General features: G+C 38.9%; 1 protein-coding gene across 3 annotated transcripts in view; it reads left to right on the forward strand.

The window, feature by feature from the left end:
- The window catches only part of nell2a (neural EGFL like 2a), a 103,318-nt gene that overhangs the window by 9,594 nt on the left and 66,547 nt on the right, over positions 1–27,177 (forward strand). For 2 of the 3 annotated variants that reach the window (XM_017434767.3, XM_017434769.3), the window contains exons 3-12: positions 5,351–5,501; positions 6,744–6,917; positions 8,546–8,642; positions 12,478–12,550; positions 13,268–13,350; positions 13,692–13,820; positions 15,853–15,958; positions 20,063–20,154; positions 22,490–22,595; positions 23,016–23,144. In XM_017434767.3, coding sequence (XP_017290256.1) covers positions 5,351–5,501; positions 6,744–6,917; positions 8,546–8,642; positions 12,478–12,550; positions 13,268–13,350; positions 13,692–13,820; positions 15,853–15,958; positions 20,063–20,154; positions 22,490–22,595; positions 23,016–23,144 — 1,140 coding nt within the window. The remainder of the gene's footprint in view (positions 1–5,350; positions 5,502–6,743; positions 6,918–8,545; positions 8,643–12,477; positions 12,551–13,267; positions 13,351–13,691; positions 13,821–15,852; positions 15,959–20,062; positions 20,155–22,489; positions 22,596–23,015; positions 23,145–27,177) is intronic. The other variant, XM_017434768.3, reaches the window with a different exon arrangement.

Consider the following 27,177-nt stretch of genomic DNA (forward strand, 5'->3'; position numbering starts at 1 on the left):
TCATTATATATACAACCAATTTAGGCTCAATATTTGTAAAGTTCACTGAGTTACAGCCATTTTTGTGTTAGCTTATGTTGATTAGCTGTGGTAGCCATTTTGATTATTAATTAGTTAATAAGTTGTAGACATCCAGCCGAGGATTATATCCTGAAAGTTTTATTGAAATCTGTTCAGTAGTTCATGAGGTATTTTGCTACCAGAGTTAATTCCAATAGTTAATGGTAAAGTTTTAAGCACAGATCTCACACAATCAGTTAGTGTTCAGAGTATAAGTTGGTGATCAGTCTCAGCTGCTAGCTCACCAAATCCTGGCTACATATCTATAAAAGTGCTGTAGCTGATTTTGTGATTGTTAAGATTGCTTAGCTGTGGCTGCCATCTTGAATTGGGTTGACTCTAAAAATTGATCAATTGTAGATGCCAACCCAATGATTGCCATCTCAAAGTGTCATTAAAATCTGTTCAGTGATTTGTGGGACATAGTATTTTACGGACAGACACGAGCAAAAACGCGATTGCACCACCTTTGCTTTCGGCGGTGGGTGATACTGACAAGAGTTTTGTTGCACCGAAGATTGTGCTGATTAGGGTCTGATGCACAAGATCATAATTTTCCAGCTTTTCTATGTCAGTATCTCATCAGAGTGGTCATTAGGAGCAGGTGGCCGCCCCATCCAGGCGCCTGCCAATAGTTAATCGACCGAGGGCCTCCTCAGCAGGGCCACATTGATTTGGCTGTAGCTCATCACTGCATAAACCGACCAACTGAGCCTTTACGTATGTTTTCAGGACTGCTGAGTCGTTCTTACTTTAGTAGTCTGCATGTTGAGTGTTGCGATTATATGCTTTTCATAACATCATGTAGATCTTTTTTTTTACTAAAATAAATTGTCTGGTCCTTTTTTTAAGGGATATTCTGTCAAGTATTTATCAATACTTAGTACCTTATCCACCGAGGCATTAGTCATAGAAATATGAAGTAAAAGGCAAAAGTCCTCATCCAGTCTAGGCTAATGGCTAGCCAAACGAGGACCTGTTGTTTGAAATTTTAAAGATAGTTTTGTGTTTGCTAAGGTTGACTAGCAATCAGTGGTTTTTGATGTACAGCCAATGAATATTTTTTGATCGCTTCATTGAAAAAGGAACATTTGGTTCATAACTGTCTATGACTGATATCGTGGCTGATAAGGTATAACATGTTAATCATTATTTGACAGAACATCTCTTCAAAAATGACCAGAATATTGTTTTAAATGATGGAGAGGCCTGTGCCCTTTAATCCTCTGAAGCGTTTTCAAAGCAACCCCTTCGCCTTTAAATCGTAGACTGGTGATGAAAGTCGTTCACTTAAAGGTCAAAGGTTCATGTTTGCCTAACTGTGGAGAAACAGACAGTAGTGGGAGGTCCTTCCTACTCACCACCACCCCCTGCCTCACCAAGCCTCTCTGTCTGTATGGGCTCCGCCCTGACACCTGCTCCCACTGGGCTTATTTTGCTCATGATGAAGATGTCACGGTTCTCTTTCTTCAACTCATGGTGTGGTAATATACTCAACAGTACATGGTGTTAAAGACACTGCATAGACATTGCAAAAAATTGTCTTTTACAGTTTTCTACAAAAAATGCAACATGAACATGCGTGTTAAAACTTATGCTTTACACAGCTTTAATAAATATAAGCCTTGTATACATATTGTTCACTGAAGTTTATGCAAGAATTTTAAAATAAGATAGTTTTATTGTGAAAATGATGGATCCTTTTTAGTCATATATTGAAAACACTTGGAGGTTTATGTTGGAGACGCCCAGCTACAACCACACCAAACTTTACCTTCATATCTGTTGAATTTACTGAGTTTCAAACAGTTTTGTGTTTGCTGAGGTTGGTTTGCTGTCGTTGCCATCTTGAATTGTCTTGATTCTAAAACTTCATCAGCTGTAGATGTACATCCAATGATTATTTTCTGATAGTTTCATTGAAATGAATCGTTTGGTTCATGAGACAGCCAGACAAACACACATTCACACAGAAACAGACATTTACAGAATCATCCACCTTTCACAACGGTGAGAAATTAAGAACATTTGTAGGTTGGTCATGCATTTAAGAAAATGTAAGTTAATCTTAGATTATTTTTTAGTGCTGTTTACTGAGCAGGTCCTGCTGGTTGCAGCAGATTATTACCAGGCAGAACTCTTTTTGCAGTCATTAGACCATATGTCCCACGTCAGGCAGTGACACTGAAATAATATCCAACTGGTGATGCAAAATGCATGAAACCCTTTTCTGTGCATCTCCTCTGTTAAAGGACAAATTGAAAGAAAAATACATTTTAGACAGAAATGGTTGAAGGAAATAAGACCTCCACAGGCCTCCTTTTTATTATTTCCATATAAGGGTTCATTAATAGTAAGACTTTGTCCTTGATGTTGCTTTCTGTTTCACGTTGCATTGGGTTAATTGTCTACTCTGACTAGCTGGAAGTAACGTTCATACACAGAGGAAAAGCTGTCATGCTTGCTTCCTGGAGTGCCTAAGTGGGCATCTAGCATGCACCCCAAAGCTGGAAGTGAGCTCTTTGATGTGATTTCTACTGAGAAACTTCATCATTTATGGATGGTTCCATTAAAGTTGCACAGATGCGTGTTGGAATAGAGAAAGGGGGCACACTGTTGGAACAGGGCTGTAAGAACTAGTGACACAAAACCAGCAAAAAATGTCCTTTTTTATTTATGTCACCTTCATTATTTTGTAAACTGTCTTTTTATTTACAACCCCAATTTTGAAAAATATTTTGTGTAAATATGAATAAAAACAGAATGCGTAGTTTGCAAATTTCATAAACCCATATTTTATTCACAATGGAACATATTGAACAAATCAAATGTTTAAACTAAGATATAGTACCATTATTTGCAAAAAATAGGTAATTTCAAAACCTTTGGCAGTAGCACATCTCAAAAAAGATGGCCAAGGGCAATTTTTACTACTGTGAGACATTCCATCTTTTAAAACAAACATTTAGAACCAGTTGCTGAAGTTTTTGGAGGGGAATGTTTTTTTATGATGCACCAAATGTTTTCAGCTGGTGAGAGGCCTAGACTGCAGGCAGGCTAGTTCAGGACCTGAACTCTTCTACTGCGAAGCCATGTTGTTATAATTGATACAGTATGCTCTTTACCATTGTCTTGCTGAAATATGCAATGTCTTCCCTGAAAAAAGAAAGCTGAAATAAGCTGCCTTTGCTAGATGCATTGATGCACCCCCATACCATCAGAGAGGCTTACTTTTGAAATGTGTGCAGATAACAAGCTTGGTCCGGAGGACGTGGTGTCCGTGGTTTCCAAAAACAATTGCAGATTTTGATTTGTATGACCATTGAACCATTTTCCACTTTTTAAAAATGTGTTGCTGTCATAAATTTTAAAATGACCATTTTTTTCCCTAAAAATTATGCAGTTTTGTAGTTTAAACATTCTATATGTATACAATATTCCTTTGTAAATGAAACATGGGTTTATGAGATTTGCAAATTGTTGCTGTTAGGATCTGGGTTTTTGTATTTTGTTTTGTCTTCATGTTTCAGTTTGAGTTTATTGTTTGTGTTATTTAGTTGTCTCTTCTCTGTGCCTCAGCCACCATTCACTTCTCCTCAGTTACTGTCTCTCTCTCTTCCCTGTTCTCACCCATCTACACCTGCCTCTGGCTCCATAATCATCTCACCTGTGCCCACTTCCACTAATCACCCTCTGCCTTTAAAACCCAGTCACTTTCCACATTTCCCTGCTGGTTCTTTGTCATACTTTGCCTCCCTGATGTGCCATCCTTCCAGTTGCTCGTGCCTCGTCATCTCCCATGCTCTGTTTGGTTCTCCTCTTGTCTCAGGTCTGTTCATGTTTTGTTAAGTTAGTTAATGTTTTTGTATTTAGTTTAGGTTTTGCTGCCACGTCAGCCTTTGTTTTGGTTTGCCTTTTATTTCCAATAAATTAGTTTATAATTTCAATATGAGTCTGCGCCCAGGGTTTGTCTTCTTCACCCCAGTTCATGACAGTTGCATTCTGTTCTTACATTTTACACAACATCCCTACTTTTTCAGAATCGGGGCTGTGTATTGTACATCAGATCAGGAAATAAAGTTTGATAGTGATATCTGATAAATTAAGCTTTAGGTGAAACTGTTGTTTCTCTCTGATAACAACAAGGAAAAAAAAGAAAACAACAAAAAACTTAAAACAAGTGGATTGTTTGGTGTCAAAAGAACACTTGGCTGTCAATAGACTGATTGTGAGAGAAACAGGGCTATAAAAAGCCTTGAGCAATGCTGGCTAAGTTAAAAGCAGTATTATGAATTACTGCTTTAGGGTATTTCTGAAATGACAAGGCTTATGAGATGTTTCCAACCTAACAGTGTGGGAGGATGGAAAAACTGAACCAGGGTATTTAAAGATGTGCTAAAAATAAAAATATATAATAGTTCAAAAATCAACAACAAGAAAACACACATACACACATGTGCACACAACCATATTTCACAAAACGAGTGGACATTTCAGAAAACACTGCAAGAACAAGAAAAGTCAATATTGTAGAGGTAATAATAATCACCAACACAAAATAAAACAATAAAAAAAATTAGCAACAGCATTGTAAGCTCCTTGAGGATAAGGTTTCATTTTAAGTTTTATCCACAAAATGCAACTTGTGTGAGCAGAGAGATGTTTTCCTTCTGATTTGTCTGAATTCACAAATTACTTTCCTGTTGGTACATGGCTATGGTTCAGAGAGTGGTCATTTATCACACCAAAGGTTGGTGGGCTGACTTCTGGCTTCCTTAGTGATTCATGATTACAACGCTTTGGATAAAATCATCCACTGTATAAAGCTAGCATTACTTTAAGGAATGCATATTCCCTGCTGCCTCGGATGCAAACTAAGGTCTGTAAGTGCTCAGAGTATGTGATGGGAATGACTCTCAGCTACTCCCACCCCAATTTATAGCTCAATATATGTAAAGTTGACTGAGTTATAGCCATTTTTATGTTGGCTAAAGATGATTAGTTGTGTTGGCCGTCTTGATTTAGGTTGACTTCAAAAATAATTAAGTTGTAAATGTACATCCAATGATTACTTTCATAAAATCTGTCTTGTGGTGAGAAATCTTGCTAACAGACAGACACACAAACTGGCAATTACATGATCACCTGCTTTCAGTGCATACTAGTTATACTATAGCTAAAGAGGCTCAGAGTTCACTGCTCCTGTTAACCTGATGCAGCAATCTCCCCAGTGAGTGATGCTGCTTTCAATGGTGTAAAGAGTATCTGATGTTTCTGCATTTCATTCTAGGAACCTCCAGGGAAGTGAAAGCACCTGCCGAGGTCTCAAAGCGAATGGTCCAGAAACTCAAAGGCAAGAATGAGTTCACTGTGCTGGCAACGCTCAAACAGGATCATCTCAACTCTGGAGTCATCCTCTCCATCCATCACTCTGAGCACAGGTACGTTCAGTGCATCCTTTTTTTATATCATGATGTTCCATGGAAAATGGGTTCATTATTCTCATTCAAAATGTCTTGTTTGTGCAGACTGTTACAAAAATCAGGAAAAGTGAGTGTATTTTTTATAACTTTGAGAGAGATCTAAACACCAAAATGTCACACACTGTACTGGTAATCTAATATAAAGCCTCCTAATAGACTCTAAATAAAGTTGTATTCTAAATTTAGCACATCGTATCAGCAGAGTGAATGTTTGTGTTTGATGAGCATTTAAATGTTTTACACACCAGTTGAATAAACAAAGCAAATCATCCTAAATGCCAGCGTGTTCGGCACAGTCCATCAATGATGCAAGCGCAGTTTGTAACTGTGAGCTGAAAACTGATGAGACATGATCTGCGCCCGGTATGCTAATGTTTCCATTAGTTTTTGGTAGCTGAGCCGTTGGATGATCAGAACAGCAATCTGAGTTTCCCATAATGCGCTGATTGAACAGTTTGTACATTAAAGTCGGTCCTGAGCAGAGAGCTCACAGGGATGTTAATGACTTTCCCCACTGCTGATTAGCTTTCTCAGCCATTCATATTCTACAAAGCATCGCTGCATGGTTTCATTTGGAAATGTGACAAGGACTAATTCGGCATCAGAAGTGTAAGCGAGTGCATTTATGGAGCCGGGATTAATGTGCATGCATGGCCAGGGGAGAGTAAATGTATTAGATGTGGTCTGCAGATAAATCAGTTCCATTGCTCCGCTCGCGCGAGCATCTATTTTTCTTTTGAATGATGTTTCCAGCAAATAACTCTACTTTAAATAAGTCTGCCTTTAAAAGCAGAGGTGAGTGTGCGCTGGCAGCTCTTTTCATTAGTGTCGTGTGCCGGGTAAATCTCAGAGCTGTGGAGGAGAGGATTCTCCTAGAATACTAAAACTCCAGCCGCTACATGAGGTTTATTGTTGTGTGTTGCTGATGTTGGACTCACACGTAGCACCATTATGTTTTCCCTTTAATGTAGATAAATCTGAGGAATGTGAGTCGACAGCCTGACAGTGATGAAGGTGTTCATCTTTCTGCCTTGTGCTGACAGGAGTCTTGAGTTTAGACGCTTGGATGATACATGCCAAGATGGGAAATAAGGATTTTGTTTAGGAAATATGACTCAGACGCAAAGAATGCAGGGGGGATTTTAAAAGATCGTCTTGTGGTTGCTACTAAAGCTAGTTTCCGCTGCTTCTTTTCTCCAGGTTCCTGGAGCTTGAGAGCAGTGGACAGCGCAGCGAGGTGCGCCTTCATTATCGCACCCGAAGCCACCAGGACCACACCGAGGTGTTCCCTTACAGCCTGGCTGATAACCAGTGGCACAAGGTCTCTGTGGCCGTCAGCGCCTCCCATGTCATCCTGCACGTGGACTGCAACAGGTACAATACTGGAGATACAAATACAGTATAAACAGCTGCACTACTGCATTTTTTCTGTAGGAGCTTCCCAGTTTGCAGTAGTCAGGAACTATTAAAAATGTGAAGAATGAAAAAGTGAAAGATGGGCAATAATTTTTGTCTCTGTGTGTGTGTTTTGTCTTTTGGGTGATATCAGAAAAATATAGCTTCACTATTTGATTTTTACTTTTTTTTTCCCAATCGTGACTTTTACATTGAGTTTTAGCTACAATTTTAATATTATTGTTTTTTTTGCATGTTACAAAACAGTGTAACCAAACTAGTACCTAGTACTTTTAAATTACTGAGTACTTACCTGTTACCTACTGGGTACTTACCTTGTACTTACTTGTTACTTACCTAGTACATGCAGGGTTGGCACCTGGTATTCACTTGGTACATACCTTGTACCTTCTTATACATACTGGGCACACATTGGATCCCTTCTGGGTACATTCCTGGTACTTACCACCTGATAAGTACCAGGTGAGTGCTGGGTATGTACTGAGTACCAGGTACTTACCGGGCTGTATTATGTATTGCTACCATTATATTTTTATGCATAATACTGAAATTATTATTACAGTTTATTCTGACTTCTAATTTGGTCACAAAATTTAAATATCATGCTTCACTTTTTTCTCCCTTAAAGTTTAAGTATTTTAACAATACATGTTGGCCGTAAACTCATTGACACATGGAAAAAAGTTTAGCAGAAAAACACTCCAATCATTGTTATTTGACAAAACTTTACTTATTACACTAATGATTACATTTATAGTACTTGTTTAAACTTGAACACATAAATAATAATAATAATAAATAAATGGTAATAAGTGTAGGATTGGTACCTTAGGTATGCAGCACATTGATTTTGGTTCAGTATGCACTTGCAGTATTTTTTTGTTGGTTGTTCGGCCCATTTAACACAACTGTCACTGCTTGTGGGGGAGAGGCTTTTAAGAGATAGCGTCCTGTTTTGTAAACTCCAGCCTCCCTACACATTAATGAAGTCAAACCTGCATCAGCGATCCGTTATAATGGGTCAGCTTGAACCAGGTAACCCTCTTTTACCACCTTCTAGGAAAGGGTTTATGTATGCTGGAGCCTGTTTAGGTTTGGCTAATTGGCCTTTCTGTCAGGCATGGAAATACTGACATGCAGTTAGAATTCAAATATAATTTAAGCTACTTCCTCTCCTAAATATTTTAGGTGATGGTGGGGTTAAAGTTAACTTTCTGGCTGTAATATGTAATGTCGGTTGTCTCACAGGTCAAATGAAGAGCAGATCTTGAATAAGCCTACATTATTTGTGCACCTGACATGTTTTTTTGTTTTTTTCTTTTTGACCTGGGGTGACTGTTTTTGTGTGTGTGATGATTTTCCTTGGCACAATGAAAGAAGCAGACGGGTTCGCCATGTGTACCACAGAAAGCACGTGGCTCTCCGTACTCTCCTCAGGGGACCACGTTAACAGGAGGATTAATAAGGGCAGGGACCTACAATCTGGAGGAGAAACTGCTACTTTTTACATGAGCCAATGAAACACACCAAGGTAGTTTAGGTACAATTTGAAGATATTTAGTTTTTAACCACTTTGTTTCTTCCAGGATCTATGAGCGGGTGGTGGAAGCTCCCTACATGGACATACCTGAAGACACCTCCTTCTGGCTCGGACAGCGAAACGCCGCTCACGGCTTTTTTAAGGTTAAAGCAGACTAGATTACTGTTGATGTCTGTCCTGATCTGCCAGATTAACAGATAATAAATAATTCAAAGCACTTTTAACTCCATACCCAGTCTTGGTTTATATAGTTTTCTCACTCCGTTTTTGTCTTGTTTGCTTTCATTTGTTAGAGCTGTGGAGTTTAATTGCACATTTCTCACGGCTTACCATTTAAATTTAAGGGGTGTTCAGTCTAGGAACTGTTTTTTTATTTGTGTGTGTGTGTGTGTGTGTGTGTGTGTGTGTGTGTGTGTGTGTCATTACTTGTTCCCTTCTCTTTTGTCTGCAGCTAAGCCCAGTACAATTATCTCAGCAACTCCCACAATGCTGATTTGGAAGAAATCATTAAATAGCCTGTGGACTCTGCTCATTAAGCTCAGTCTACAGTATTGTTTATTAGACAGAGAAACATACAATATATTAGCACTTTCAGTCTTTACTGCACTTTAGAGTGCAGTGTTCCTGCAGGTGTACAAAATCCTTGAAAGTACTTCAACGTCAGTGAGTGTTTTCAAGGTTTGAAAAGTGCTTGAATTTTAGATGAAGTGCTTCAAATTGTAATTGGGTTGCTTTATAATAAATTATCTGGTTTAATCATTTGCAGTATGGATGAAAAAATAGAATAATAGATTATTTGCAAGGTTTACACCCACTCAGGTTTTGCAGGATTTTAACCTTTACCACATTTGTATACATTTGATTTTTTTTCAAAGCCTAATATATTAACAATGCACCTAATTTGAACAGAGATTTCTTTTTAACTCATTTGTCAAATAATTGGTTTATAATAACACAGACAGTTTTAATAGAAAGCAGATAAACCCTAAAGAGTTAGTTCAAATCTTTTTTTGCAGCTGGGTTCTGTGGTAAGGTTATGAACAATTAGTATCTTAACTGTTGTAGAAACCAAAGAAGGTCGCTGCCATCTTAAAACATCTCCAGTCTTAAAAAATGTCATTGTGGTTCATGCAAGCACTACTTCATTAACATTTGCATGGCTATTAATTTTACGTGACACATTTCTTTGCATAAAATTCTCTGGTTTATTGTGAGCACAAATAGCAGCATTTAGCTGCGGCACTTCTGGTGCAGCTGCACTTCCAGCAGAATTTTGAATTGTTTAACTCATGACAATGTGAATGTTCTTTTTCTTTTTTTCCACTGGAACTGTTATGAAATATTTGATACTGGAGATGTTTTAAGTACGCAGCAATCCACTTTGGTATTAGCTGTTGGTTTGGTAATCCAGTCTAAACTGAGGCCGTTCAAAGAGCTACCTAAAACAGGTAAGATACTATTGTTCATAACCCATCTACTGACACTCACTTCTAATCTGAACTGTCCTTTAAAATAAGTCTGTTGTTTTCTTTCATTCATTGTCTTTCTGTAGATTACATCAGAACAGATCATTTTGATTCAGAAAATCAAAAAATAAACACATTTCATGTAATAAGAAAGAAAAACTATTTAGAAAATTCACCTTTAAAGAAGCTTGAATTTGACTTAAAAAATTGATTTTTTTTTTTTATGTCACCCACTGACAACATTCAGTATCAGACCTACTTCTACCTCCAGACACATCACCCTTTCTCAGGTGTCGGCAATCCTGGTCCTCGAGTGCCACTATCCTGCATGTTTTCCTTGTTTCCCTGCTCCAACACACCTGATTCAGTGGTTAAATTACCTCTTCATGTTCTGCAGAAGCCTGTTAATCACCCATTGATTCAAATCAGGTGTGTTGGAGCAGAGAAACAAGTAACACATGCAGGATAGAGGCACTCGAGGACCAGGATTGCCTACCCCTGCAATCTGACACTCTTTTCACCTCGACTACATTTCTTGCTAACTCCTCCTTCAGGACCACCTCTACTCTATTTCTCTGCCTCTCCACACCATGGTAAAACAGCTTAAACCCTGCCCCAATGCTGCAAGCCTTGCTGCCCTTTTACTTGGTCTCTTGTACACATAACACATCAACCTCCTCCTCTGCATCATGTCAGCCAGCTCTGTACCTTCACCTGTCATTGTCCCTACGTTTAGAGGTGCTACCCTCAGTCCTACACTCTTGCCCTTCCTCTTCTCTCTGTTTCCTGACACGTTTCCCTCCTTGTGGTCTTCGATTAACAGTAGCACAGTTTCCATCTGCACCCTGTTGTCAACAGCACTGGTGGCGGCCGTTGTTAAGCCGGGCCTCAACTGATCCAGTATATTACCGCTTGGATGAAACTTCACCATTTACCCAGGCTTGGGACCAGCATGAGAGATACATTGGCTTGTGCTCCCTAGTGGCTGGTTTAACTGATAGCATTTATAAAAAATTAAGATAAGCTGTATGTTGAATTTAGCCCCGTGTTGTTTTGCACAGATTTCCAACTTGGATGGGACTGTCTTGCCAACAAAAAGAAATTCCCATGACCAATGAAAAAAAATATGTTATCCTTTTTATTAAGTTTTATATATGCCAACTGCTTGTTTTTAGATTTACATTAAAATCTAAAAACTGCTTCGAGAGACTGGGACATAAAGCAGTTCTTTTCTGGGTTAATCGTTCCTTTACATCCTGACGCATTACATACTAGAATCTATCAAATCTGTATTTTATTTTCTGTTGGCGTTTTATATAAATCCCCACCTTCTTGTTAGTGGGTTGTAACTCTCAGAAGAATATCCGAGGATATTGGTTTTCATCTGTCAGCTCATTTATTAGACAACTGACAGCTCTTTTCCTTTCTGTTTCACACCAGCTTTGCTCTCATCCACTTTGAAACTGATCTAATAAAACATGACAGATTTTATAAAAACCCATCTTATTACTAAATCTTGCTCACGTTTTTCGGTTTTGCCGGCAAATTTGTCACATTAGCAAGTTAAACGCTCCAACTCGGGCCTCTCCTCGGCCTCGCAGGATCACACAACGTTGCGTTAGTGCACAGTTCAAACCAAGTTGGCTGCAGATGCGTGCCATGAAATCTGGGCCGTGGCTGCAGAATAAATGTATAGTTTCATGGTTTCATTACAAGTTTGATCTCCTATCTGCTTCCATTTTGGCACTTAGTTGTGAGAAATCGGCAAGTCGTTTCCACAGGATTTGAAATTTATGGCCGGTAAATTGAAGTGGCAAGACAATTTAAAAAACAATTTCTCCTAAGTTGCGCCGCTCCACTTCTGTAAGGGTAATAAACGCTCTCGAGGAGTGAACCGGGCCCCGGTTACCGTGGCAACAGAGTATCTGCTTTCACATGTGTATGTCTGGGAGTGTTTGGTGTTAGGACACAAAGAACAAAAGGCTATCAGTTCGAAGTTATGTATCCAATTGAATCTGGATCTCCAGCTTCTTTTGCTTATCAAAGGACACCAAAGGGAAAAGAAAAAGGAAGCTAAATGTTTCACGGGTCCTCTAAAATTCCCACACTGCTTAACTTCCTGTTGATGTCTGGATATGAGATGACTCATCAGAGCAACAACCTAGAGCACATATTTTTACAGAACTACTCTCTTCAGATTAAATAACATGTTTTTACTAACTCTGATTTACTGCTGTTTTGCTACATTCGGCCGTGAGTCCGGCAATTACCGCTCCTCAGTAAACAGGTGTTTTTATCTTTCCATGTTTTCTGTCATTTTTGGCCCCTCATTATCTCAAGTTGCAGTAAATGAGCGTACTCAGACAGCTTCGCCCATCTGTGTTCTTCTTTACTTACTACACATTAACCTCTGTCTTTTTTTCTGGTTTTGATTTTGGGTGCAACCTGTGTGTTCTCTGTGAGGTTTGAATCTCTTCCATCCAAACATTTTGTTGTGTGTTTGTCTGCGCAGGGGGTGATGCAGGATGTGGAGATCCTGGTGATGCCACAGGGATACATCTCACAGTGTCCAGATCTGAACAGAAGTGAGAGCATTAACCTTGAAGCTTTTAGATATTCTCAAGTGGATCATTTGAAGTGGAGTTTTGTGGGAAGGTTATAAACAACTAATACCCTACCTGTCTTAGTTATCTCTTTGAACGACCAATTTGGAGATTTAGTTTAATTCTGACTGTAAGGAGCTAGAGGCAAAACAAAAGTGTGTTACCGCTGTCTTAAAACAACCCCAGTCTCGAAAATCTCATATCTGTACATGTAAACACGATTTTATAAGCCTTTACACCACTATCATCCTCACATTACATGATTATTCTGGTAAAATATATGAAAATCTTGCTGGTTTCACTCAAGGCTGTGCTGGAAGTGCTACAGCTAGCTGTTGCTGCCACTATTTGTGCTTGCAAACAACTTTATAGTTCATTTTACTTATAAAATTGTGTAATACAAAAGTGATTGCAATGTAAAGGTTGTTTTTGGAGTTAAATTGGAATTATTTTAATATGGTAGCAATCCCCTTTGGTCTTTGTCCAGTGCGTGGACTAGCTTTTAGCTCATTTGTGTGATCAGAATGAAGATCCACTGTATTTCTCCAACATAACGTTGTTCAAAAAACATGTAAGATATTAATTCTTCATAAACTTTACACCGAACCACGCTTGAAAAACTTTGAACTATACCTTTCACGATCGTCTCCCAGCGGGTGTTTGATCGTCTGCTAAAATGACTTGTCCCCTGTGTCCTAGCATGTCCAACCTGCAACGACTTCCATGGACTTGTGCAGAAAATCATGGAGCTGCAGGACATCCTCGCAAAGACTTCCAGCAAGGTAACGTAATGTGACTCGGCGAGACACTTATTTCTTGCCTAAATTTTATTAGTACCCTAAAAATGAGGGTAATTGCAGCTGTAAATTAAATAAGTAAATTGCAGAGTTCTTCAGCTTTTATTAAAGTGTTTTCTCTTCTGATGCAGAAAAGGTGTGAAAGGTGTTAATAGTATCTAATGACCGGGCTTTGTGTTGGCACAGTTGGAAGCTCCACTTTCTGCATGTGAATAAAAGACAGAGATTGAAGCTGACTCGAGTCTTTCCTCTTTTCTCGGCTCTTTTTTAAAATTAATTTTCTTTATGCTTTTTTTGGGGGGCGGGGGTGTCGATTTGGCGAGCAGCTGTCCAGGGCTGAGGAGAAGATGAACGGGCTGGACGGCTGCTATTGTGAGCGAACCTGCAGCGTCAAGGGGGTCATCTACAGGGAGGACGAGGGCTGGACAGATGGCTGCAGGAATTGCACGTGCACGGTGGGACTTCACACACACGAGTTCTGCTTGACTTTATGTGCCCGTGTGCATATTTGTTTGTCAGACTGATAACGAGCGTGGATGGGCATTTTAATTTTGTTGTGTGCAAGTGAGTGAGTGTACCACCGATCCAAACTAATGTGCTTGGGACTGCTAGTTAAGGGTGCCAATGCATAAGCACCGAAGCACCCTTATTACTATTCCATTACATAAATTTGTCCAGTATCCCGTCGCACAGCTTTTAAATAAAACATTATGCATCAGAACATGCAGCTTGATTAGGAACAGTGTAATATGACTTTTGGTCGCAGTATGTCACACAATGTAGACAAAATTTACAAAAAAAAAACCCTCAACATAAAAAAATTGAATTTTGGCAAAGCAGGTGAGAAAATCCAGCCCTTTTTGGAACTTTAATCATGTTTGTATCACTGTAGTCCATGTGCACAGCTCAAACATACCTGCATATGCAGGCGGGGGCTTCTGGGTGAGTGTTCGGATATGAATTGTCATCATTCTGACACATTTGGAGGATTTCCCATGTTACCCCACCCCTCCACACACACACACACACTCCATTAACAGCAGTGCTTAGTAATGCCTCATTATCTCAAGATCTTTATCATTTACTGAAAATGTATGAATTATTGTCAGAAAAAAAAGGGAACGACTGAAAATCTTGGGCATGTTCCACATCAACAAGCAGATTTCACCTTTTGCCAGTCGGCTCATTTAGTGCTACTGAACAGCTTAAACCGACCAATGAGATGTTTTTGCGCACCACTGCTCAACATACAAAAAGAAGAAGAAAAAAAAACCCAGATAACCTTTGTATCTTTTAATGCACTGCACCTAATTGCTCCTGACAGACGATAATTATCATCAGGGACTTGTTCAGCCCCTCATCCAATGAAAAGGCTTCATTCTTCAGGCGTGCTGTTTTGCCATTCCTGGTACCGCAATTAAGGAATTAGATGGGATATGCTCCTTACCTTATGTGTGACAATTAGCTGCGACCTTTAAAATTCAAAGGTGATGCATCAAGATGTTATCAATTATGAGGATCAGCCTCATAGATGTTGCTGTCACAGAGCTTTCATCCGTGAAAACAATGTTAATCACAGGCCCAGCAGTACGGCAGGAGACAGCATTTAAAGTAGTGAGATGTGCTGGCTCACACTACTAGAGTTTTTGTAAATTAAAGAAAATGCCAAAAAACAAAGTTTTTCCATTCAAAAAGTGGGCAAAACTATTATAGTATTATTGCTGTAATCCTGTGAAATTCTGGACAAAACAGCAACAGCTGCCATTTATACTGGTGTCAATGTTTTGTTTTTTTTTGTTTGTTTTTTTGCTTTATTTAGCTTGCAAAATACACTTAAAAACTTAAATGGACATAGAAAATATAATAATAAAAAACTTTACTGAAACAAATGAGTGCTCTGCTAAGTATGTTGCCATAAAGTAGAATTAAACTGAAGAACGTTGTTGACTGAGTTTTATTACAAGTGATGAATTGATTCATTCTGACCAGACTGATGAGCTAATGGCTAGTCCAGGCAGGTCCAATACCAAAGTGGATTGCTGTCATTTAAAAAAACAAAAAACACTGTAGTCTAAAGATTTCAACTTCAGCGGTTCATGCAATCAACTTTTTCGTCACTGTCTGTTTCATATTACATAATTATATAAATATCACAATATTCCTTCAAGCTGCACCTAAATTGCTACAGCAAGCTGCTGCTGGTATACCCTTAAAACCTATGTATATACCAGTTTAACCCAAATTACACTGGTACTAGCTGTTAGCTTGTCAGTCCAGTCAAAATTAAACTCTATTTCCAAAATTAAACTCTATTTCCACAAACTGAAGTCCCTCAAAAAGCTATCTGCAACAGGTAAGATACTCATTGTTAGCAATCTTTTCACATAACTCCACTTCAGAAGCTCTGAACAGTTCCTTTAAACGTGTCGTATTGTTTTTTTTTTTTTTTATCATCCCGTGTAAACGCTGTGATCCTCTGTTCCCCAGCAGAACGGCACGGTGCAGTGTGACGCCATCTCCTGCCCTCCCCCTCAGTGCCCAGCAGGCACAGCGCCGGCCTACGTAAAGGGTGCCTGCTGCAAGGAGTGCCTGCGTGAGTGGAGTACTCTTAACCTCAACGTCTTCCCACTCTTATGAAATCACACACACAGTTTCACACACACACACCCGCGCGCGCACACTCACATCACAGGAAAACAAACCTCCATCGGCAGATCGAGAGCTCACAGAACGCCTCCACAAGGTCTGCCTGACAATTGACCAGTGCTCTGCTGTGTTGCTAAGCTACCTCCTAACATGTCCCTTGAGATGAGTCCATCTTTTGCATATACATGGACCAATCAATTATTCACAAGCTGGCTTCAAAACACAGATGGTCATCAGTCACACAGATACAAGCCAGTAAATCTGGGATCGCTGCGTGTGATGTAAAGTACTTCCTATTTATGGTGTTGCGGCTGTGAGAAAAGCGAAGAGGGCAAAAAAAAAATGTTAAAAGGCTTAAATTGAAGCTCGCACCATCTTCAAAAATGTCCATTTATAACTTTTAGCACTCATGGGTTCTGGCTGGAGGCATAAATAATTCTGTTTCATCATATTGCTACAAAGAGGGCCCGCCTTTTTTTATTTAAAAAAAAAAGACTTTGAGCTAAGCAATGAACTCTTATTAGCCTCTTCACAGCAGCACCCTGCATCTCATATTCTCTCATTTCTGCTCTCAGTAGATATTATCCTTTCTCACCTCGTCATTGTTTAATAGTCTTCTTAATGAAACTTAAAAGATGGGATATATGTGGTTCTGAAAGGCAGAGGGAGAAGACGGGATCAAAATTCAACTCGTACATAATTTAGTGATCCTCATCACTGTTTTATGGCCCGCTGCTGACAGCGATATTGTTTTTGCCCCTGTCTGTGTGCGTATGTTCGTTTGTCTGCACCGTTAGCAAAATCTCTCATGAATCACTGAATGGATCTTAATAAAACTTGTTGGAAAGTAATAATTGGATTCACATCTACAAATGATTAACTTTTGGACGTAACTCGATTCAAGATGGCTGCTACAGCAAAATAATATTAGCAAACATAAAAATAGCTATAATCCAGTCAATTTTACAGATATTAGCTCAAACTTTGGGGCTTTAGCAGCTGAGCCCGACCTTCAACTTCTACTTTCGCTTTCTGATCGCCTGAGATCTGTGTTTAAAACTTTGCTATTTATTATTGGGATCAACTCCATCTGTTTGTTAGCAAAACGTTTCATGAACCACTGAATTCATTTTAATGAAACTTTCAGGAAGTAATCAATAGATGTACATCTACAACTTATTGACTTTTGCAGTCAACCCAATTGAAGATGGCTGCCACAACCTACTGATTTTTAAAAGCACAAAAATGGTCATAACTTGGACAATTTTACAGATATTCTGCTAAAATTTAGTGTGGTAGTAGCTGAGCATTGTCCTCAACATGTACTTTAAGAGAAAGACATTTTGCAACATCTTTGCTTAAAACCTCGGCATTACCTGTTGGAGCCAACCCTGTTGGTCTGTTAGCAAAATATCATATGAACCACTGGACATATTTCAATGAAACTCATAGAAAGTAAATATTAGCTTTACATCTACAGCTGATTAACTTTTGAAGTCAACCTACTTTAAGATGGCTGCCACAACTAATCATTGTTAGCCTACATAAAAAAGGCTTTACCTCAGTGAATTTTACGGACATTGAGCTAAAATTTGGTGTGGTAGTACCTAGCAGTCAATCACAGCACATACTTCAAACACTCACAGATCACACAAGATATTACAATATTGCACGAGATTGTACATAATGTTATTTTAGGTTTGACCAAAATAGCTGTAATTCTGTCATTTCACAACATAAGTTGATCTGAGACTAAATGTCTGGCATGCAAATTGGTAGGGGATGTGCCTTTCTTTAAAAGAATATTAGGTCTTTAATTTCTTAGTGTTTTTAATAACTTAAACACACACATAGTCACTATATATAAGGTCACACATCATAAAAATAATAAAATAGCGTAGCAAAATCTATGTTTGTATTTCTTTTCCCATTTGACGCTGCATCTTGCACAAGCTGACTTCCTTTGAGAACCCACTCATCACAAACTCCCACACATTTCTGCTGTTGCTCTCCTGCTTCATTTTGCCAGCAAAACATAGATGGGATTCAGCTCTCCGTCAGCAAACAAACCATTAGGCGTGGATTCTAATCATCCTGCGTCAGCATAATTTGCAGGGGTCGGTGAGGGGTGGGGGATGGTGGCGGTGGGGACTTTAAGCATAACTCTGGCAGCAGCTGCGCTTCACAAACATAAACATAGAGCAGGTAATACGCTTCAAAACCCAGTACTCCCCGAGCTCACTTATCTCCGCGAGGTGGGCAAACGCGCAGCTAATTACGCACGCTGTGCCACAAGTTTCTCCACTACAAAGACACGATTCGCTCGCCGAATTAAAGCCTTATCTCACAGTGGGAAGGCATGCTGGGGGAGAGAGTTGTTTTATTTATTTATTTTGATTTCCTCTCAAGTAGAACGTCAGCTGAATGTTTCAGAAGTCGTCGGCTTTCATGCTACACCGCTTTGTGATAGTGCCTGACCTGCTGCGTCAATCATTTCTGCCTCTCGTATCAGTCCGAGTCTGTTTGACCCCAGCTGCTCATCAAACATTCCCCCCCCCTTTTTTTTGGTCTATGTGATTATTTCTGAACACTTCACCCCCTCCACCCAAACCCATCCCATTATATAAAACAGTTTTCTCTCGCTGCAGCGGTAAGCAGCGCCTTCTCTCTCCCTGCTTATTAATTATGTCATCCCCTTTTCCCTCGCAGAAGCTAACTGGGTTTGACGTGTTGGATTTGGTTTAATTCTCATTTACCTGAGGCCCTAAAAAGCCGCAGATAAGAAAGATGGCAGACATGTCAGGTAGCGCCGTTCAAAACATGCTTGGGTTGAACTTTGAGACTACGATTAGGTGACGATTTTATTTTAAAAATAAAGGCTTAGCATTGTTTGAAGGAAAGGACATCACCCGCTGACCTATAAGCCAGAGTTTTACCATGAGATTATCTTATTCTGGAAAAAATTACAGAATTCTTGTCTTTTTTTTTGGGCAAATCCTAAAAGGAATGTTATTTGTGATCTCATACGACATCAGAAGATCTTATGTAATCTCTTAGTGCTTGAAGTATGTGTTGGAGATGACTCCCTGCAACTACAGCACCAAATTTTACTTTAATATTTGTAAAATCAACTGCATTATAGTTATTATGTGTTTGTTAAAGTTGATTAGCTGTGGGAGCCGTCTTGAATTGGGTTAAATCAAAAGGTTAATCAGTTTTAGAGGCCTATCCAGAGTGTTTAATTTAAAATCCGTTCAGTGGTTTGTGATAAATTTTGCGAACAGACTCCAACAAGTAAAGCCAAAGTTTTAAACAAAGATCTGGCACAACATGTTATGATGTGGTTGAGGTGACTCTCAGCTACTACCACACTAAATAGTAGCAAAATATTTTTAAAATTGACTGAGTTATAGGAATTTTTTTTGTGTTTGCTGAGCTTGATTAGCTTCTTGAATTGGATTGACTTCGAAAGTGAATCAGTTGTACAGATGTGCATTCACTAATTATTTTCTGAGAGTTTTTAATCAAAATCCATCTTCTTGTTTATTGAATATTTTGCTAACAAACAGACAAACAGAGGCTATGACATTGCTGACTGTCTTTTGGCAGTGGCCATTCATTATAATCAAACAGGTTTAATTTATGTGTGAAGAAATATGATAGTTTAGTCAACATGTTATTAGAGCCCAACATTTAGTTTATTAGGAATGAGTATTCTGTCTCAGTGGAATAAGTTACAGCTCATTGTATGTGTTTGGCCCATTGTATGAAGCAATAAAGCTATATCATCATAAGCATATTATCAGAAAGTGAAACATTTTTTGTGCTTTTACAAATTGTAAATATTAAATAGTGATCAAATATAATTAAATCACTAATTATCTTATACTAGCACACGTTTTGTTGACCCTCATCATGATGTGAAAAACAGGCAAATCAGCAGTAGATAAGAGGGAATGTAAAACAAGTTAACATGTGCAGTCATTTTGCATGTATTTAATACACTCTTTTTTTGTGTGTGTGTACATGTACGTGGTCTTTTGGCTTTCAGCTGTCTGCTTGTTTGGTGGAAGAGACTTGGTGGAAGGAGATCAGAAGGCTGTGCGCGACTCCTCTGGCAGGTGTCTGCTGTTTGAATGCAGGGTAAGTCAAGATTACACAAACAGAACAGGACATTTTACTGAAAATTATTTTTAAAACCTGTCCAGAAAACGACCCTACTGTAACTAATGCTAATGCTTTAGCTTTATTAATGTTTTCATGACAGTATATTGTAGGTCATCTCACTAAAAGCTCATTCCATAACTACAGGGGTCCAATTTAAGACCTACAAGCTTATTCGTCCCCTTGAACTTAAATCTGCATGTTTCTCTCATAACAAATGTCTTTATTAACTCCCCCTGCAGCGAACAGCTCTAATTAAGCTCTAATAGCTGTACTGGTTTAGATCCTATAAAGGTGAGCAGGTGTTCAAGTGAAGTGGTGTCACTGCAAAACACTGATTGTCCAGGATTTTTACACGTAAACATCAATGTATTTTCTTCAACAGGGTTTATTTTGCATCCCATTTACCTTGGATGTCTAAACTCAGCTCTGGGAAATAACATCCCACTCAGCTTAAAGAGACAGAGACAAATCCTTTGAAGCAGGGTTCTGTGGAGAAGTTATGAACAGTTAATATCTAACCTGTAGTAGATAACAGCCAGTCCAGGCCAAGATCAATACAGATTGATGTTGTTTTAAAATGACTTCAGTCTCAAAGATTTCATAGTGGTTCACGTAAACTCTGCCAGCATTTATATTATTATTGTTATTATATTTATATAAATCCCTATGGTTAATTGTAAGCATAAGTAGTAGTGGCGGCTAGCTGTAGCACTTCTGATGCAGCCTGCGACACAGAAATATTATGATATTCTGCTAGAAGAACCATGTAACGTGACATCTATTCAAATAGAGTTTGTATGTGCAACTTTGAAATTCATAAATAGGCTTTATTACACTTAACTATGAAAAGCCCAGTGTGTTTATTGAAGCTCTGGGTCCACAGATGCTAAAAGTTTTGTGTCTTGTCTGCCTGTCATGGCAATATTGTCTAACCTTCACTGAGTGTTCTCTGCAAAACAAAACATTTGTCATTACTCATAGCAGGAAGAATTAAGTAGAGTTGGGCTGTATCTTGGAGTGAAAAGAAGGCTTTTAATGAGATAAAAAAAATGACTAAGTCCTGCTGCTTGAGTTTAAATTTGGAAACCAAAGCCGTGCATTTGTCAGTGAGAGCATATTGCAGCCATTTCTCAGCATCAATCACCAGATAAAAAGTACACCCAAATTAAGTTAATTTACTAATTATTCACAGTATTTGCTTTTGTTCGCCTGGTGCACCAGATGGGCGCCTAACTCATGTTTGGGAGTAATTCGCTTGATGACATTACACCAGGCGGGCTCAATCAATCACAGAAAAGTGATCGGAAGTTTTTAATCACCCGACTCCGTCACGACAATCCGTGAATTCTGCCAAGGTGCCGTTTGAATCTGCAGCTGCAGACAGCTGCCCGGCCTGCGTGCCCACACCTGGCCCATCTGTAGTCCCAGGTAAGTGACTGGCAGTCCCAGGCAGATCAAAGAAACGGGGACGGGGAGTGCTGTCAGTCAGTCCGCTGCTGCAGAACTTCTGCAGGCTTCCCCTGACAGCTGCTTGTCTCGCCTCTGATCTTCTGTCTGCCTGCTGGCTGAGAAGAGAGGCGGGAGGGGTGTTGCAGGTTTTAGATGATGCAAATAGATGATGAAGCTTGTTAAGAAACTTGTTTGCAGACTTTTAGGGAAAGTTTCTCCAAAATGCCACACAATCGTGCTCATGCTGTGTACGAGCTGAGGTCACGACGCCTCCCCAAGACATCCTATGGAACGTCTGACTTAAGGTAGTAAAAGAAACAAAACAATGTGCACTGTAAATTGGCAAATACCTTTTAATTGTTTTGATCCAGCTATCTCAGAATTTTAATGAGTCTTAATTAGCATCAATTGAAGGTACACAGATGAGATCATTAGCTAGGCCTGCCACAGGCATGTGGGGAAAAGGAACTCCCTAATCATTTTACACTCCGACTAAACACAAGGACTTTCCAAAGGTTTGTTTCACTGTTTTGTTGCTTTTAATGAAGACACACCATGAATCATCTTGTAAACCGCTTAGGATAATAACAATGAGATAAAGAGAGTTGGTTTTTCTACTCCAGAAGTAGTTTGGAAAAAAATAAATAAATAAAAAAAACCTGTGAGTGACCAGTCCATAATTGGTTTATAATGAACACACAGGGAACAGGGGGAGTGGAACTAGAGAGAAAAAGAAATAAAAAAAAAAGGTAAATAATTACCTACATAATTATCTTCGGGTGTGCGAGACAAAGAAAGGGGGGCGGAGGAGAGTTCACTGAAGAAGTAGCTGATGAGGGTTTTTTTGGTGTGCTCTTCACAGGACAGGAGCATGCATCGAGTGGTCCAGAGTGAGCCCTGTCCTGAACTCAACTGCCCCGAGTCCGAGCAGATCGCTTTGAGCAGCAGATGTTGTAAAGTCTGCAGAGGTAGTCTTCACACTGTGCTCTTTGACAACTCTCCGATGAACATTTCTGATGAAAAAAATTAGCATTTTGAAGTCCAGATTACAGATGTGTGTGAAGGAAAGGAAGCACGATGGTGTATTTGCATTGTGTGATCAGAAAAATGCAAGAATCATTAATGCCAAAAACCTGCAGGTATTTGTGTGATTTGTATATTAAAGGGATAGTTTGGCTCTTTATTTGTTCATATTTTTAAGACTAAGAGTGATTTTGTAAAATTTAATGAAAATAAATTGGTATTTTACTCATGTTTACCTTTGAGAGAGTCCACAGAGAGAGCGATGTGGAAAAGAAAAAGGGCCGTGACACTAAGCTGTAACCTTTCCACTACCCGCCTCCTGTCTCCTGTGTGACTCAACCTTTTCCCCTCGGTGCCTCCTGCAGGTCATGACTTCTGCTCGGAGGGCCACGGCTGCGTGGAGCACTCCGACTGCGTGAATCTGGAGGCAGGAGACTGCTGCGTTTGTAAGGATGGCTTCCGCCCACTGCGAGATGATAACGCTTACTGTGAAGGTACTGCACGGCTCCGAATAACAAACCCAGACTTTTAGATGAAGCTTGATTGCCTACAGGGTAGGGCATGCAATACTTTTATTTTATTTCTATCTTTTTTTTTTATGTGGATGACTTGCATCAAATTAGGTCAAAAGAACTCGTGCCTCTCTGGGAGAACATGCGGTGTTAAATTAATGTTTATTTTTACACTGAAGAAATTGCAGATCAGTCATGGTGCTCTGACTGCTTGTTCTCAGGCTCAAGGTAACACTGGAACTCCTCGATGACAGAAGTCCAAACAAAAATGTGTGACCTTGAAAAAAGGTATACAATTAGAGTACTTTATTTTTTTTTCAGTCAAACATTGATAAGTTGGCCTGTGAGCATTTGGAGCGAAATTCTTTTAAGGTTTTATATTACGCTGGAAAACAACAAAACATGCCAGTGCAACACAATTTATGGTTCTTTCTTGCAAATTGGTCATCTCTTAGTCAAGACAAATGCCCAAACTTATTTGCTTTCAGAAAAGAGTGTTTTCTGCCATTTTATTCTGTAGTTTTCTAAAAATCAGTTTACACAGTTGTATCAGGTTTGATGGAAAGGAACCCAGACTCATCTTCAAAAAACAAAACTGATTTATTTACCAGAGAAAACAAAGGGTTGACATGGCAGCAAAACTTACAAAGAATAACTTAACTAAGTATTGTAAGACACAAGGCACAAACCTGAATGTGGCAAGAGACCAACAATAACCCAGAGAGGTTCATTGGGATAAGATGGAAGTTACTGAATATTAGGAATGAGAATCTTTGATTGCTACTCAATACGATACACATCTGGACTCCAGCACGTAATGAGGTGTCTTTATGTCTGTGATTGGCAAACCAACTAAAACCCGCACTGTTTTGTGGTCTGCAGGAAACGCTGTTTGGTCAATAATTTGTTTTATTTTTGCATTAATACACTAATGTCAAATTTAATCAATACAATAAGGTAAAATCCAGTGCAATTAGACTTTTCCTTCTAAATCGCAGAAATTTAAAGCTGCCTTACCGATGCATTTGTGTCGCACATGTCCGTGGATTGATGCAAACCGGTTAATCCTACTATCCCTACTGAATATGAAGGCTGGAGGGTGAGTGGGAAATTAACACAAACTACACAAAAAACATATTCTAAAGAAACACAGGGAACCAACTTAAACATAAGGATTACTAGAAAACAAAAACACTAGAAACAACAAAAATGAAACAAAAATACCCAGAACCTGACAGGCTGCTGTATCAGAGGTTTTCATATATTCATAATGGGCACAAAGGTCATATTATTTAAGGGCTTTTAATGATTTTTTGAACCATTCTTTTTTCAGGATGGATTGATCAAACACTGTACAACTTCAGTGATTTTTAAAAACAAGAATTGGGTGTACAATTTGAATTTATTGTGAATTATCTCTAATTCAAACAGGGTTAGAATTATACAGGCTCTAATACAGACATACCTTCACCTACATCTTTTAATAAGTGATGTTGAAGGTTCTACAATGTCTTTTAACCTGACAAGGCCAGAGCCCATTAACTAGTCATTAGTAAGCATGATTGAGCACAGCTGGTACTTTCTCTTTGCCAGCATAAAAAAAAGATTTCTTTGACAGCACTCGTTGTCCTATCAAAGAAATCCAAGGAAGTCCAAGGAACTCAGTGACTAAGAACAAGACAGAATTTATTAGGATACTTAAGATCCACCAAGGCTCAAACCTACCATGAGCTGAAAACTGCTAGAAAACCACTGTCCTCAGTGAAGCAAGTTTTACATCACCATAGTCTGAGAGGGTGCCAACCATAAAAGAAGCCTCTACTCCAAAAGCAACATCTTCAAGCTTGACTGAAGTTTACAGCAGCCCTTAAGGAGAAGCCAAATGCTTCCTAGAGAAAAGTTATATGGTCACATGAGACAAGATTCAGTTTTTTGGCCACAGTGACAGGAAGTATGCTTGGAGGAGTGAAGGTGAGGCTTTCAAATCTAATCAAAGAACACTGTACCAACTGTACCAAGCATGGTGGTGGTAGCATTATGCTGTGGTACCAGTACACTGCACAAAACAGATAAAATAAGGAAGAGCAACTGCTTAAAAACTACTTTAGCTTCACATCAACTCAACAGCTAATTGGTTGAAACATGGGCACAAACAGACAACAGAAAAATGATCTCAAACACATAAAAACATGGTTTCTAAATGAATAAATCAGGCCAAGATTAAGCTTCTTGAATGGCCTTCCAAACGTCCTGACCTCAATCTTTTTAAAAAATTCTAAACTATGCTTAAAGGTTTAGTCAATGCCAAGAACCCACCCAACTTATATGAATTTCACCAAGTCAGCCAAGGAGAGTGGTCAAATATCTGTCCAGAGTTACACCAAATAAATGACTAAAAATTCAAAATATTATGACTTTCGTGCCCATGATGAGTGGATGTAAACTTCTGACGGCAGCTGTACCTTTGGTTTGATGTCGCAGAAGTCCAAGACATTACAGTGAGCAATTATGAAAAAAGTTACAACACAACATAAGAGATTAATATAAAAATGTGATCAGCAGGTGAAGTCAATAATATTCACGAGTGAATGATCAGATGCTTTCAGCCGTGTTGTACTTTTAAGTCAAACACCATGCAATTAATTATCCCAGCCCTCCTCTTTTATACAAAGTGTTTTCCTTGATTGCATTTTAACCCACACCCCCTGCCCCCACTGTGTTTTAAAAATTGAAAACCATCCTCCACCCCTCAATAAGGAGCTCATTTGTTATAGGTGGTGAAACCTTTTCAGAAGTCAGACACTTGAAACTGACTGTTCTTCAGCTTAGAAGTCTGCATTTCCATCTCTGCAGAAATTCACCCGCTGCATCATTGGAAAAATAATAACTTTATCATCACTCTTTCCTGCAGTAAAACTCTAGCTACCCCCATGTATCCCTAGCATTAATGAGCAAACATGGCATCAAAGTAATTTGAATTCTTCTGTATTTGACCCTGACAGCTGCCCCGTCGATATACAGCCTTCTTGATCTTCTCTTTTCAAAGTGTGTGCCGCTGTGGAGCAGCTGTTTGTGAGAACTTGTCTCAGCCTGTTTTTGTTACCTTCAGACCCGACACTGGCTGTCAGATATACTCAGTCAACTTCATCAAGATGACACTCAGGCATTAATCAGTCTGCAGAGCTTTCTGTTACTGTCACAAGGGTGCTTAATATTTGAGCAATGACTCACAAGTTGAGCAGGTCTCACATTTATTGACTGATTCATGCATTAGTTCAGGTGTTTACCTAAAGGGAATCTGCATGGTATTAAGGGTAAGAGGGAGTCAATCTGTGGGTTTTAGAATTGATCAAATGACAACCAAGGATTTTTTAAAATTGCTAAGACAAACCTTCTGTTTTTAGGAAGAGAACTTTTCAAACTCTATGAGTCAGGGATGTTGAAAAAAGTGAAATAATTCTAATAAATGTTCGATTAGATGAGACTCTGACCCAAGGTTTTGTACGTGACAGTCTGCAGATTGATACCAGCAGGCATCTTTTCCCGTGTCCTTATAAGTTTTTGTGAATATTAAACTTGACAAACATGTGTCCTGAGAAAGTTTCACTTCATGGTAAAAAATGACATTCTTTATAGGTATGTAACTATGATGGAACCTTAAAAAGTTGCAATTTGACTACTGAATTATATCAGAATCAGGTAAAGTAGCACAGATAATGCAAGAAATATTTTCTCTCGAAAAGCTTAGCTTTTTAATAAAACTGAGAAACATTCACATGATGTCAGCATTACAGCATTATCTGATTATAATTTTGAAAAAAGTTTTTTATAAGGCACTTGCTTTAATGACTAATCTCAAATTTTTCGTAGTAGTTCATGCTTACGATCTATTTTATTAAATAATTACACTGCTGTAACTTTAACATTATAGTTACTTACATAGAAGTCTGTATTGTTCATTGCAGTGAGGATCCATATGAAATAGATGTTGTGTGAACTCTAACCGATCAGAGAA

The sequence above is a fragment of the Kryptolebias marmoratus genome, linkage group LG11 (genome assembly GCF_001649575.2).
Source record: "Kryptolebias marmoratus isolate JLee-2015 linkage group LG11, ASM164957v2, whole genome shotgun sequence".
Taxonomy (NCBI): Eukaryota; Metazoa; Chordata; class Actinopteri; order Cyprinodontiformes; family Rivulidae; genus Kryptolebias; species Kryptolebias marmoratus.